Source organism: Bos javanicus, chromosome 6, assembly GCF_032452875.1.
Source record: "Bos javanicus breed banteng chromosome 6, ARS-OSU_banteng_1.0, whole genome shotgun sequence".
NCBI classification, from domain to species: Eukaryota; Metazoa; Chordata; class Mammalia; order Artiodactyla; family Bovidae; genus Bos; species Bos javanicus.
The window spans coordinates 85,071,446-85,085,612 of record NC_083873.1 but is presented as its reverse complement, the minus strand read 5'-3'; the positions used below and the strand labels follow the sequence as shown (position 1 = coordinate 85,085,612).

Genomic DNA, 14,167 nt, shown 5'->3' with positions numbered 1-14,167 from the left:
TAAAGAATCTGCCTAAAATGTGGGAGACTTGGGTTCGATCCCTGGGTTGGGAAGATCCTCTGGAGAAGGGAAAGGCTACCCACTCCAGTATTTTGGCCTGGAGATTTACATGGACTGTATAGTCCATGGGATCACTAAGAGTTGCACATGACTGAACAACTTTCACGTCACTGGAAAAAAGGAAGTGACCATAAGTCTATTCAATATTTCCTCTGAGAAATTACTCACAAACAACATGAGTGCATCTAAAGAACTCTGCTTTCTAGCAATATGTAATATGTTCAAAAAGGCATATGACTTAATCAAGGTCAATATGTTGCACTGAAACTTCTTCTGGGCATTTTGTGATGGACAGGTGCTTATATCTCTAGAAATGGCCCTATAAAATGTGGGGAGAAACTATCACACATCCATATTGAGAGTTCAAGCTACAAAAGGCAACACTGAGTAAAGATAACTTAAAATGTCATCAAAGCGACATTTTCTGAGTCATGGATTAAGCCTTGAATGATCTACAATTGGATTGAAGCTGTTTGTTTACTTCTGATCCCAGAAGTCTGACACTCAGTTTAGGAACATCTTTTCCAGTGATAAGAATATTACTCTGTCCCTGATTCTTCCATAATTCTTAGCAATTTAGAATATCCTTTGGTGGAGTATACCAATAATCTGAGAGGAAGAGTAAATACTTGGTAAATAGAAGAAACACATTTTTTTTTATCCTCATCAATGTTAAAATTCTATAAGTTATAGATATAATTTGGCTATTCAGAATTTAAAATTTTCATTATATTATATATTACAAGCATGTTAATATAATGCATAATTAACAACTTTTATCTATAAAATTATAAATATATTATATTAATATACATTTATACATATTATAAAATATATAAACATATAATAAATATATGCATGAATGTAAATTTATGTATAAATATACATTAAAAGTAATTTATAAAATTATTTATTAAAACATGTCATAGTTATGTTCAAATAATTGATGAGAAAATAACCAAGAAAGAGCCTTCATTTCAAAAACTTGTGAAACTCTTTATAAAACTTTCAAGAGACAAAGGAATTTTAGGATAAGAGTAGTAGGCTAGACAAAACAATGATCAAAAAAAAAATGCCCTATAGAGCAATAGAATCATGATTTGGGAGATGGTATTTTCTACCAGACAGACATATAACAGTTAACAATTAACTTCAAAGTATATTATCTCAAAAGTTCAGAGTAAATTAAAAAATAAATGACAAAGTAAAACCTATGCACATTTTCCTAAAGATATGTGCTGAGTATGAAAGTGGATATTGCCATTACCAGAATAAAACCTCTCATTTACTGAGATTTGCCTTGATCTGTTATGCAGATACATCTTCCTAGGAGTTCAAAATCCCTTATATTTTCTAGTCAAAACTTTAGTGCACTTAGAATATCATGGAAAATATTCAAAAAGCCATGTAGTGAGAAACCAGATGGCTATGGTTTCCTCCTCTCAGTGACATGGAGCATATATTTCAAAAGGACACCAAAACTCTGGGTAAGATTCACTATAAAATAGAAATTATTTCATCACCAGATTATTATGCAATGCAATATTTTCACCAAGAGGATAAAATCTTATAAAATAAGAAATTTCATTTCCTATAGCAAAGGAGACAATCATTTTAAGAATTGTATTAAAAGTACTCAGGATGCAATTAGTTGTGATAACACACTTGAAAATAATAGAAAAAAAGATGGGTAAAACGCAAGTTGTTTTTCAACATAATCAGAGGCTTTTGGAGCAATGAGGATGAGATAAACTGGAATTCCAGAGAAGAAGGTGCAACTCTACCACAGAAGGCTGAGAATCGCTACCTAAGTTTCTTGTACTTATAGGAGCACCTGAGTAGGCTCAGGCTTAGATCAAGATGAAAGACTCCATTGACAGAGAGAGAGAGCAACAGGCTTTTGGCTTCGCTCCATACTTAAATCTGTGTTTGAAAGTGAAAGTCGCTCAGTCATGTGGGATTCTTTGTGACCCCTTGGACTACGCAAGTCCATGGGATTCTCCAGGCCAGAACACTGGAATGGGTAGCTTTTTCCTTCTCAAGGGGATGTTCACAACCCAGGGATTGAACCCAGGTCTCTGGCATTTCAGGCGGATTCTTTACTAGCTGAATCACAAGGGAAGCCCAAATCCGTGCTTCTTTATTCATAATCTGACTATGTGTACTCTTCAGGGGAAAAGGCCAATTGATTTAACCTGGGTTGCACAGGCTGCGTATTGGTCTTTAAGAATTTACTTAGAAAATTAGGTGAAGATATATCTCTCATTTAACATATCAGATTCCTTTCCCTCTCTTATCCCTCATTTTTATTCAGGAAAACCTACCACACTGTGTGAGATTATAGGGAAAGCTGACATGTGGTTGTTTCGAAGTTACTGGGATTTTGAATTTCCTCAACCTTACTTACCTAATACTGAATTTGTTGGAGGACTGCACTGCAAGCCTGCAAAGCCCCTACCTAAGGTAATTAAATGTGCTTATTATTGTCCTACATGAATGAAGTGTGAAGTGTTAGTCACTCAGTCATATCTGACTCTTTGAGACCCCATGGACTATAGCCTGCCAGCGTCTTCTGTTCATGGAATTTTCAAGGCAAGAATACTGGAGTGGAATTGCCATTCCCTTTTTACAGGGGATCTTCCTGACCCAGTTATGAGTATTTATCTCTTAAAATGATTTCTGGTTTATTGTTAAAGTATTTGATCCCCAAACAGAGAAAACAGACATATAATTTAATGGTCATTATTTTCTTAGACTATACACTACAGTAAGAAGGTGAGTAGCCTTTATTTTGGATTATGTATTATTATCTAATGAAGTAGTCCTCAATATTTTCTTTTCTTGTTCAAAGTCTATTAACTATTCATGAAAATTTGTTTTATATAAATTTAAAAATATTTCCTAGTATCTTACAAGTACTATGCTATAATTGAACATAAAGATATCATTATATCTCAAGTCAAATCATCTCCCAACATGGTGTAATGGTTAACTTTAAGTGTCAACTTGCCTGGCCAGGTACCCAGGTATTTAGACAAACATTTTTCTAGAACTTATTAAGAGGCTATTTTTAGATGAAATCAACTTTTAAAGATGTGGACCTTGGTTAAACAAATTACTCTCCATTATGTGGGTAAGCCTCATTCGATTAGTTGAAGATGTAACTAGAACAAAAGACTGAATTATGCCAGTAAGCAGCCTTCAAACTTGAACTACAGCAGTGGCTTTTTGAGTCTCCAGCCTAATGTACTGTTCTGCAGATTAAACTTGACATCCTCCATAACCATGTGTGTGAGTGCTAAGTCACTTCAGTGTTGTCTGACACTTTGCGACCTCATATACTGCAATCTGACAGACTTCTCTGTTTATGGGATTTTCCAGGCAAGATTATTGGAATTGGTTGCCATTTCCTTCTCCATAAACATGTGAGAAGTCCCTTAATATAAATATCTTCCCTGTCTTTCCATTTCACGCCTCACACACTTTTTTTTGTTGTTGTTGTTGTACTTAATTGGCTTAGTTTTGCTACTATTTAAACAGAGGATGGAAAGATTTATTTCAGTATGATTATATAGGTTGTTTTTATTTTCAATTCAAAGCTACATATTTCTACTACTATATTCCTATAATCCTCAGAGTATGCTTTATAGGTATTTCTGCATTATTTGTCTGGTCAGGAGTTACATGGCTACCTCATTCCTAACTGTATATATGGAAGCTTATATAAAAAAAACAAATCTAATCAAAGTAAAAGAAAATAGAAGTTTAGAAAACAGAGAAAAGTAAATATACCAAAATTGTGTCATTGTACTGACCATAATTCAGCAGAAAAAATGAAAACAACCTTATTAGCATCTAAGGCTAAATAAAAATTGCAGCACCAGAGCTATTTAACTAAAGGTAGAAATTTTCTCTGCCAGCTACTGCTGTGTAGACTTGAACAAATTACTTAACCTTACGGAGACAGATTTCCCATCTGAAAATGTATACATATCTCATAATACCACCATATATCTAAATTAAATGATACATGTAAAGAGCTCAGCAAATGGCAAAAGATAACAGGCAGTCAATAATTTGTAAACACAAACACACATGCACAAAGACACACTCGTACCTCAAATATGCTTTACTAAATGAGCCTTTAATAACAATAATTTTTAATTTGCTATTTATTATACACTGAAATCATTAACATATGAAAGCACAGAATTGTTCTAATAATTCAGACACATTGGGAAGAATGTGACATCAATTATAACTGTAAGCTTTCATATTACAAAGGCTGTTTTCTTCATAGGAGCTCGAAGAGTTTGTTCAAAGCTCTGGAGAAGATGGAGTCGTGGTGTTTACTCTGGGGTCAATGATCAAAAATCTCTCAGAAGAAAAGTCTAATATGATTGCGTCAGCCCTTGCCCAGATTCCACAGAAGGTCAGATAATATTTTTTTTCAGGGACAGCTGTTTTAAAATCCATGAAATTCATAACAAAAGTATACTTGTAAAATGTAGGAAAGGGCATTCATATTATTAGTATCAAGTGAGCTCTAATGAAAGTGTGTAAATGATAAAAGGGGATATTTGATTGCTATCTTGCTTTAAACCTGGCATTATTAAGGAAATTCTATTGCAGTATTTTCTTTAAATAATAAATGAAAATTAATCATTTGCTACTGTTAAACCATCAGTCAGCTTTGTGCATTAGGTTTTAAGGCATCCATGTAATGTAACACTTTTTGCTATTCTTACATTTCTTTAAATCTGAAGCATATAAACAAGTTGCAAATAACATGACAGAGAATAAAGGAAAAGATATTCAAAATAATAGATTTGATTCTCAGAATGTCTTGGGACTATATTTTCTAGTAATTACTGATTTTGAGCATTGTCGTAATTGAACCTGGGAATAAGAGGTGAGATTCTAAAAATAATCCTAAATAATGATTCTTCTAATAATGCTAAATAATGAATCCTAAAAGTAATCCTAAATGAAATCCTAAATAGTGATTCTTCAACATTTAAAACTTACAATACAGTAAAAGATTTAGGAGTATACTTTACAATGTTCCAGCAAACTATAATTTTTTATTGATACCATTCTAGGTTTCAACTGAGTGACATGTTTTTTCTCAGTTCAGTTCAGTCACTCAGTCATGTTCAACTCTTTGTGGCTCCATGGACTGCAGCACACTAAGCCTCCCTGTCCATCACCAACTCCAATGGGTCAGGAAGATCCCCTGGAGGAGGGCATGGCAACTCACTCCAGTAATCTTACCTAGAGACTCCCCATGGACAGAGGAGTCTGGTAGGCTGCAGTCCATGGGGTCACAAAGAGTCGGACACGACTGTGTGACTGGATGCCATGCCATATAGTTGATGGTTACACCTTGTGTATGTTTTTAATGCAACCAAACTCTAGACTTAGAATACTTTAAAATGATAAATATGATTATGAATATTTTACTATATGAGTCTACATTAATGGTAAGTACGTAAAACATTGTTGCAAAAAGCCCCTTAACCAGAGTGGCCTAGTAACACCAGTATGTAGTTCTTTCAGATTCAGATTGTCATTCTTCATCTACATCTTTATCATTTTTCTTCATTGGATTGTTAGAATTAACCCAAAGATGAAAGGCTATTAACTAGGATCATTCCAACCCTTTGAAAACATGGCTGTGGTGTTTATGGTTTAAAAAACATTCATTACCTAATCACTTAGGGACTCAGTTTGCTTGTGCATTACCTGGAGGCATCAAATTTGATTGAAGTGAAGTCACTCAGTCGTGTCTGACTCTTCTCAACCCCATGGACTATAGCCTGCCAGGTTTCTCTATCCATGGAGTATTCCAGGCAAGTATACTAAAGTGGATTGCCATTTCCTTCTTCAGGGGATCTCCCTGATCCAGGGATCAAACCCCTGTCTCCAGTCCTGTGGGAAGATTCTTTACCATCTGAGTCATCAGGGTAGGTTAACTTCTTCTGCCAGGATGTGATTCTAAAACCTTCTAATAAAGACATTTATCTTAATAGGTTCTGTGGAGATACACAGGAAAGAAACCAGAAACACTAGGAGCCAATACCCGGCTATATAAATGGATTCCACAGAATGATCTTCTTGGTAAGACCAAAGAGAAGAAAGATAAACAGAGCTGAATGAGGTATAATCTGAATGATTATTCAATAACAGATTTCAACAAATTTGTATTTAAAATAAGAAAAAAAAACTTTAATAAATCTTCACATTGCTTCAGTAGTTTTGAAAGAAAGGATTATTCATGACACATGTTAAAGACTGTAAAGCACATTTACTCAAGACCATCACCATAAGTATAGTTATTAGTGCAATGGACTTTTACAGTAAAACAGAGAGACTGGAAACAATTTGGATGCAGAAAGAAAAATGGGGAATTTATCACAAAAGAACATACTGGAAGTTCATTGGATGGAAAAGTACAGAGTTCAACTAACCTAGTAGAATGCTTGCTAAAATTGGGCAATGCAGAGATAGTGGAGCCACAAAATCAAATTCTAGTTGAGAAGAGTTCAGAGGAACCTGACTAAACCTTGGTCAAGGATCTTTATCAAAATCTAACATAAATATCAAATTTATGGCTCTCTCATTTATGATATAATCTCTGCCTCCTCAGGATCAAGGTCAGAGAAAGTAGCTTTAGATCAGGCTTTCATTAACTTTTGTATAGAATACTGCAACACACTCCTGATTTTCTTCACCAATTTTCTCACACCTCTCTTCTCTATGGAAAAAAAAATCTGGCAACCATTTCACCTATATTTCATGTATAATAAAGGCTGCATGTTAGTATAAAGTCAAGTGCAAATCCTATTTTCTTAAACAGAGTACACCATGAACTAATGTAGCCTATCTTTCTAGCTTGTTATGTCAACATTCTCATATTGAAACCCTGAACATCTCACCTCCCCTTTCCCATCAACAAAAATATTAATTTCTTCAGTCCCTCCTTTCTTTTTTATTATTATGTTTTTCCTGCAACAACTTGTCAAATGACAAGTGTTCTCTACCATATATTCTGCAGGAAACTTCTTAGTTGTCTGTGGAATGACTTAATTGCTGGAATCACTAATTATACTTCAGTTCAGTTCAGTTCAGTAGCTCAGTCATGTCCAACTCTTTGCAACCCCATGAATTGCAGCACTCCAGGCCTCCCTGTCCATCACCAACTCCTGGAGTTCACTCAAACTCATGTCCATCAAGTTGGTGATGCCATCCAAACATCTCATCCTCTGTTGTTCCATTCTCCTCCTGCCCCCAATCCCTCCCAGCATCAGAGTCTTTTCCAATGAGTCAACTCTTCACATGAGGTGGTCAAAATACTGGAGTTTCAGCTTTAGCATCATTTCTTCCATAGAACATCCAGGACCGAGCTCCTTTAGAATGGACTGGTTGGATCGCCTTGCAGTCCAAGGGACTCTCAAAAGTCTTCTCCAACACCACAGTTCAAAAGCATCAATTCTTCGGTGCTCAGCTTTCCTCACAGTCCAACTCTCCCATCCATACATGACCACTGGAAAAACCATAGCCTTGACTAGATGGAGCTTTGTTGGCAAAGTAATGTCTCAGCTTTTGAATATGCTATCTACGTTGGTCATAACTTTCCTTCCAAGGAGTAAGCATCTTTTAATTTCATGGCTGCAATCACCATCTGGAGTGATTTTGGAGCCCCCAAAAATTGTCTGACACTATTTCCACTGTTTCCCCATCTATTTCCCATGAACTGATGGGACCTTAGCCTGGAGTAATTAATTGCTGCTTTCTTCAGAGCCTATAAGAATATATATGTGTTCTCATGGCACAGAATTACATAGAAGATGTTACCTAATAGAATTTGGCTTATGTAGGTGTCATGATTTTCTGTTTCTGACACTCTTACAGCTTAGAATAATATTTATTTATTTTTAATTTTTAGGTCATCCCAAAACCAGAGCTTTTATCACTCACTGTGGAACCAATGGAATCTACGAAGCTATTTACCATGGGGTCCCTATAGTTGGAATTCCTATGTTTGGTGACCAGCATGATAATGTTGCTCATATGAAAGCCAAAGGCACAGCTGTTGCAGTAGACTTGCAAAGAATGACAAGTGCAGATCTGCTTAATGCATTGAAAGCAGTTATTAACAACCCTTTGTGAGTAGAGAATATATTCTTTTCTAAGAATCTTTTGCTTTTGAAGGAATAATCAGCTTTATATAATTTTGAATTGATAAATTTTGCATAATTTAGAGCACACCTAATATCAAATAAGATTATTTTATACTTCCTAAATTTTGTGAAGGTATATTGTCACCTACCACTACTTGGTGATAAATTATAATCTCAAAGAATTACTACATTTATTTAAAGAAAATGATATATTGTTAAAAATATATGAATTTTTAAATTAACAATGGTACTTATTATTTTTTTAAAAATTCCAGATATTGCCACTATAATTTAGGGAATACAATAAAATCATAAAAATAAAACTGAAAAACCACTCAGCTTTCCTCATGTCAGTTCAGTTCAGTTCAGTCGCTCAGTCATGTCTGACTCTTTGCGACCCCATGGACTGCAGCACACCAGGCTTCCCTGTCCAACATCAACTCTCGGAGCTTGTTCAAACTCATGTCCACTGAGTCAGTGATGCCATCCTCTATTGTCCCCTTCTCCTCAACCTTCAATTTTTCCCAGCATCAGGATCTTTTCCAATGAGTCAGTTCTCCGCATCAGGTGACCAAAGTATTGGAGTTTTAGCTTCACCATCAGTCTTTCCAATGAATATTCAGGACTGATTTCCTTTAGAATGGATTGGTTGGATTTCCTTGCATTCCAAGGGACTCTCAAGAGTCTTCTCAAACACCACAGTTAAAAACATCAATTCCTCAGTGCTCATCTTTCTTTATAATCCAACTCTCACATCCATACATGACCACTGGAAAAACCATAGCCTTGACTAGATGGACCTTTGTTGACAAAGTGATGTCTCTGCTTTTTAATTGCTGTCTAAGTTGGTCATAGCATTTCTTCCAAGGAACAAGTGTCTTAACTTCATGGCTGCAGTCACAATCTGCGTAGTTATAAACATTACCAGTTTAGAAACTTACTTCTGCTAATTTATAAGTAGGAGGAAGATCCCAGCCTCCTCATTTCCTGACAGAGAATAAAAACTGGACACTATCCATGAGCAAAATTATCTCTGGGAGTGTCCTAAAGGCCATGTAAGAAATTTTAGCAACACAGTAGAACAAAAAATCTGAGATAAATCACACAAGACCAGAATGATGGCAGCTTTATTTTACCAGCATCATCCCCAAGCCAGCATTACTCATCACCAAGAGAGAATTTTCAGCTAGAAAGAGTTCCTTGGCAGAGAAAGAAGAATGGATTGAATGACCAATATCTAAGTCCTTCTGGGGGCATAGAAATTGAAAAACAAATTCTAAATTTGTGTAAAGTCACAAGAGATCTCAAACAACCAAAGCAGTCCCAAGAAATAATGACATTGGAGACATCCAACTTGTTATTTAAAACTATACTACAAAGTTATAGCAATTTTAAAAAGATGATATGGTCATAAAAATAGACCAATGGACAGGATTGAGAGCCCTGATACAAACCCTTATATATAAAGTTGAATAATATTTGAGAAAAAGTGAAGAATACTCAATAGGAAAAGTGTTATCTCTTCAATAAGTAGTACTAGGGAAACTAATCATATGCAGGAGAATAAAACTTGGACCCTTATATTACATTACTTCCCTCATAGCTCAGTTGGTAAAGATCTGTTTTCAATGCAGGAGACCAAGGTTCAATTCTGGGGTCAGGAAGAACTCCTGGAGAAGGAATTAGCAACCCACTCCAGTATTCTTTCCTGGAGAATCCCGTCTACAGAGGAGCCTGGTTGGATACTGTCCATGATGTCACAAGAGACAGACACGACTTAGAGACTAAACCACCGCATTGCATTACTTACAAAACTTGACTAGAAATGGACTACAGACTTGAATATAAGACCTGAAGCCATAAATGTCTTATTATAAAACTGGAGGAAAAGTTTCTTGACAAGGGTATTGGCAAGAAATGTTGGGATATGATACCAACAATAAAAGGAACCAATGCAAAACAAAAGGTGGGGCTTTATCAAGCTCAAAAGCTTCTTCACAGAAAAGTAAATGATTTACAAAATGAAGGTCAATGTACAAAATTGGAGAATATTTTGAAAATTACACATCTGATATAGACTGATATACAAAAGATATAAGTAACACATATTACTCAGTAGCAGTTTTTTTTTTAATGAATGGAGTTACTGAATACATATTTGCCCAAAGAAGACAGGTCAACAGGTACTTGAAAAGGGGATTGATGTTACTAAGCATCATGAAATTCAAATCAAAATCCCACCTCACACCTATTAGAATTGTTGTTGATGTTGTTCAGTCACTAAGTTGTGTCTGATGCTGTGACCCATTGACTACAGCATGACAAGCTCCTCCATTCTCCACTGTCTCCTAGAGTTTGAAGTGCGATGCTGTCTAACCATCTCATCCTCTGCTGCCCCCTTCTCATTTTCCCTTCAATCTGCTCCAGCATCAGGTTTTTTGCAGTGAGTCAGTTCTTCACATGAGATGGCCAAAGTATTGGAGTTTCAGCTTCAGCATCACTCCTTCCAGGAATAGTCAGAGTTGATTTCCTTCAGGATTGATTGATTTGACCTCCTTGCTCTCCAAGGGACTCTCAAGAGTCTTCTTCAACACCACAATCAGAAAGCATAAAATCTTTGGTGCTCAGCCTTCTTTATGGTTCAGTGGTAAAGAAACCAGTTGCTGATGCAGTTGTTGTGGGAGATGTAGGTTCGATTCCTGAGTCAGGAGATCCCATGGTATTTTTCAGTCCCTCAGTTGTGTCCAGCTCTGCGACCCCATGGGCTGTAGCAGGCCAGACTTTTCTGCCTGCTACACCATCTCCCGAGCTTGCTCAAATTCATGTCATCGAGACAGTGATGCCATCTAAGCATCTAATCCTCTTCGTCCCCTTCTCCTCCTGCCTTCAATCTTTCCCATAATCAGGGTCTTTTCTAATGAGTCAGCACTTCACATCAGATGGCCAAAATATTGGAGCTTCAGCTTCAGCATCAGTCCTTCCAGTGAATATTCAGGGTTGATTTCCTTTAGGATTGACCAGTTTGATCTCCTTGCAGACCAAGGGACTCCCAAAAGCCTTGTCCAACACCACAGTGAAAAAGCAATTCTTTGACTCTCAGCCTTCTTTATGGTCCAACTCTCACATCCATACCTGACTGCTGGGAAAAGCCGTAGTTTGACTATATAGACTTTGTCAGCAAAGTAATTTCTATGCTTTTTAATACACGCTCTAGGTTTGTCATAGCTTTTCTTCCAGGACCAAGATTCTTCTAATTTCATGGCTGCACTCATCATCCAATGTGATTTTGGTGTCTAAGAAAATAAAGTCTGTCACTGTTTCCCCATCGATTTGCCATGAAGTGATGGGACTAGATGGCATGATCTTCATTTTTTGAATGTTGAGCTTTAAGCCAGCTTTTTCTCTCTCCTCTTTTCACCTTCATCAATAGACTATTTCCTCTTTGCTTTCTGCCATTCTGGTGGTGTCATCTGCGTATCTAAGGTTATAGATATTTCTCCTGGAAATCTTGCTTCCAGCTTGTTCTTCATCCAGCTCAGCATTTTGCATTATGTACTATGCATACAAGTTAAATAAGCAGATTTACAATATACATCCTTGAAGTACTCTTTTCCCAGTTTGGAACCAGTCCATTTTTCCATGTCTGGTTCTTACTGTTGTTTTTTGACCTGCATATAGGTTTTGCAGGAGGCAGGTAGGTGGTCTGGTACTCCCATCTCTTGAAGAATTTTCCATAGTTTGATTTGATCCACACAGTCAAAGGCTTTAGTGTAATCAATGAAGCAGAAGTAAATTTTTTTCTGGAATTCTCTTGTTTTTCTAGCATCCAATGGATGTTGGCAATTTCATCTCTCATTCTTCTTCCTTTTTAAAATCCAGCTTGAACATCTGGAAAATCTCAGTTTATATACCATTGAAGCCAAGCTTGGAGAACTTTGAGCATTACTTTGCTAGTGTGTGAAGTGAGTACAATTGTGCAGTAGTTTGCACATTCTTTGGCAGCCTTTCTTTGGGATTGGAATGAAAACTGACCTTTTCCAGTCCTGTGGCCACTGCTGAGTTTTCCAAATTTGCTGGCATATTGAGTGCAACACCTTTACAGCATCATCTTTTAGGTTTTGAAGTAACTCAACTGGAATTCCATCACCTCCACTAGCTTTGTTCATAGTGATGCTTCCTAAGGCCCACTTGACTTCACACTCCACGATGTCTGGCTCTAGGAGAGTGATCAAACCATGGTGTAGGAAATGGGAACCCATTTCAGCGTTCTTGTTTGGAAAATCTTCCCCTGGTTTAGAAAATGGCAACCCACTCTAGTATTCTTGTTTGGAAAATCCCATGTATGGAGGAGCCTGGACTACTTTAATCTGTGGAGTCTGAAAGAGCAGGACACAACTGAGCATGCATGTATGAAATAACATTCAAACATGATTACTGCAGAACTATATCTTTGACTATACGGACCATCGTCAGCAAACTGATATCCTTGCTTTTTAATGTGCTGTTTAGGTTTATCATAGTTTTCCGTGCAATGAACAAGTGTCTTTTAATTTCATGGCAGCAGTCACAATCTGCAGTGATTTTGGAGCCTAAGAAAATAAAGTCTATCACTGCTTCCAATTTTTCCCCTTCTATTTGCCTTGGAGTGATGGGACTATATACCATGGTCTTAGTTTTTTTAATGAGTTTCAAGCCAGCTTGGAACTTTCAGAATGGTCGTCATTAAAAGACATGATCCAAGAGGTGAGGAGTAGCTCCTCTCTGCCCTCCTTTGCCTGCGCAGCTGCTCCTTGGCCGCCTCCCCTGACCTTGGGCGTGGGGTAGCTCCTCTCTGCAACCACCCCTGACCTCAGATGTGGGGTAGCTCCTCTCGGCCATGCTTCTGCGAGGTCTGTCTCAGCCGGCGCGCTTCTGCATTGGAAAGAAATGCAAAAAAGCAAAATGGCTGTCTGAGGAGGCCATACAAATAGCTGTGGAAAGAAGAGAAGCAAAAAGCAAAAGAGAAAAGGAAAGATATAAGTATCTGAATGCAGAGTTCCAAAGAATAGCAAGGAGAGATAAGAAAGCCTTCCTCAGCGATCAATGCAAAGAAATAGAGGAAAACAGAGTAGAAAAGCCTAGAGATCTCTTCAATAAAATTAGAGATACCAAGGGAACATTTCATGCAAAGATGGGCTCAATAAAGGATAGAAATGGTATGGACCTAACAGAAGCAGAAGATATTAAGAACAGGTGGCAAGAATACACAGAAGAGCTGTACAAAAAAAAAGAGCTTTATGACCCAGATAATCACGATGGTGTGATCACTCACCTAGAGCCAGACATCCTGGAATGTGAAGTCAAGTAGGTCTTAGAAAATATCACTATGAACAAAGCTAGTGGAGGTGATGGAATTCCTGTTGAGCTATTTCAAATCCTGAAAGATGATGCTGTGAAAGTGCCACACTCAATATGCCAGCAAATTTGGAAAACTCAGCAGTGGCCACAGGACTGGAAAAGGTCAGTTTTCATTCCAATCCCAAAGAAAGCCAATGCCAAAGAATGCTCAAACTATCGCACAATTGCACTCATCTCACATGCTAGTAAAGTAATGCTCAAAATTGTCCAACCAGGCTTCAGCAGTATGTGAACCGTGAACTTCCAGATGTTCAAGCTAGTTTTAGAAAAGGCAGAGGAACCAGAGATCAAATTGCCAACATGCACTGTATCATGGAAAAAGCAAAAGAGTTCCAGAGAAATATCTATTTCTGCTTTATTGACTATGTTAAAGCCTTTGACTGTGTGGACCACAATAAACTGTGGAAAAGTCTGAAAGAGATGGGAATACCAGACCACCTGACCTGCCTCTTAAGAAACCTATATGCAGGTCAGGAAGCAACAGTTAGAACTGGACATGGAACAACAGACTGGTTCCAAATAGGAAA

General features: G+C 37.1%; 1 protein-coding gene across 2 annotated transcripts in view; it reads left to right on the top strand.

Annotated features, from left to right (window-relative positions):
• LOC133249627 (UDP-glucuronosyltransferase 2C1-like) overlaps positions 1-14,167 on the top strand; it is a 39,543-nt gene that overhangs the window by 13,582 nt on the left and 11,794 nt on the right. Inside the window, exons 2-5 of one of the 2 annotated variants that reach the window (XM_061420351.1) lie at positions 2,375-2,523; positions 4,361-4,492; positions 6,093-6,180; positions 8,009-8,228. In XM_061420351.1, coding sequence (XP_061276335.1) covers positions 2,375-2,523; positions 4,361-4,492; positions 6,093-6,180; positions 8,009-8,228 — 589 coding nt within the window. The remainder of the gene's footprint in view (positions 1-2,374; positions 2,524-4,360; positions 4,493-6,092; positions 6,181-8,008; positions 8,229-14,167) is intronic. The other variant, XM_061420352.1, reaches the window with a different exon arrangement.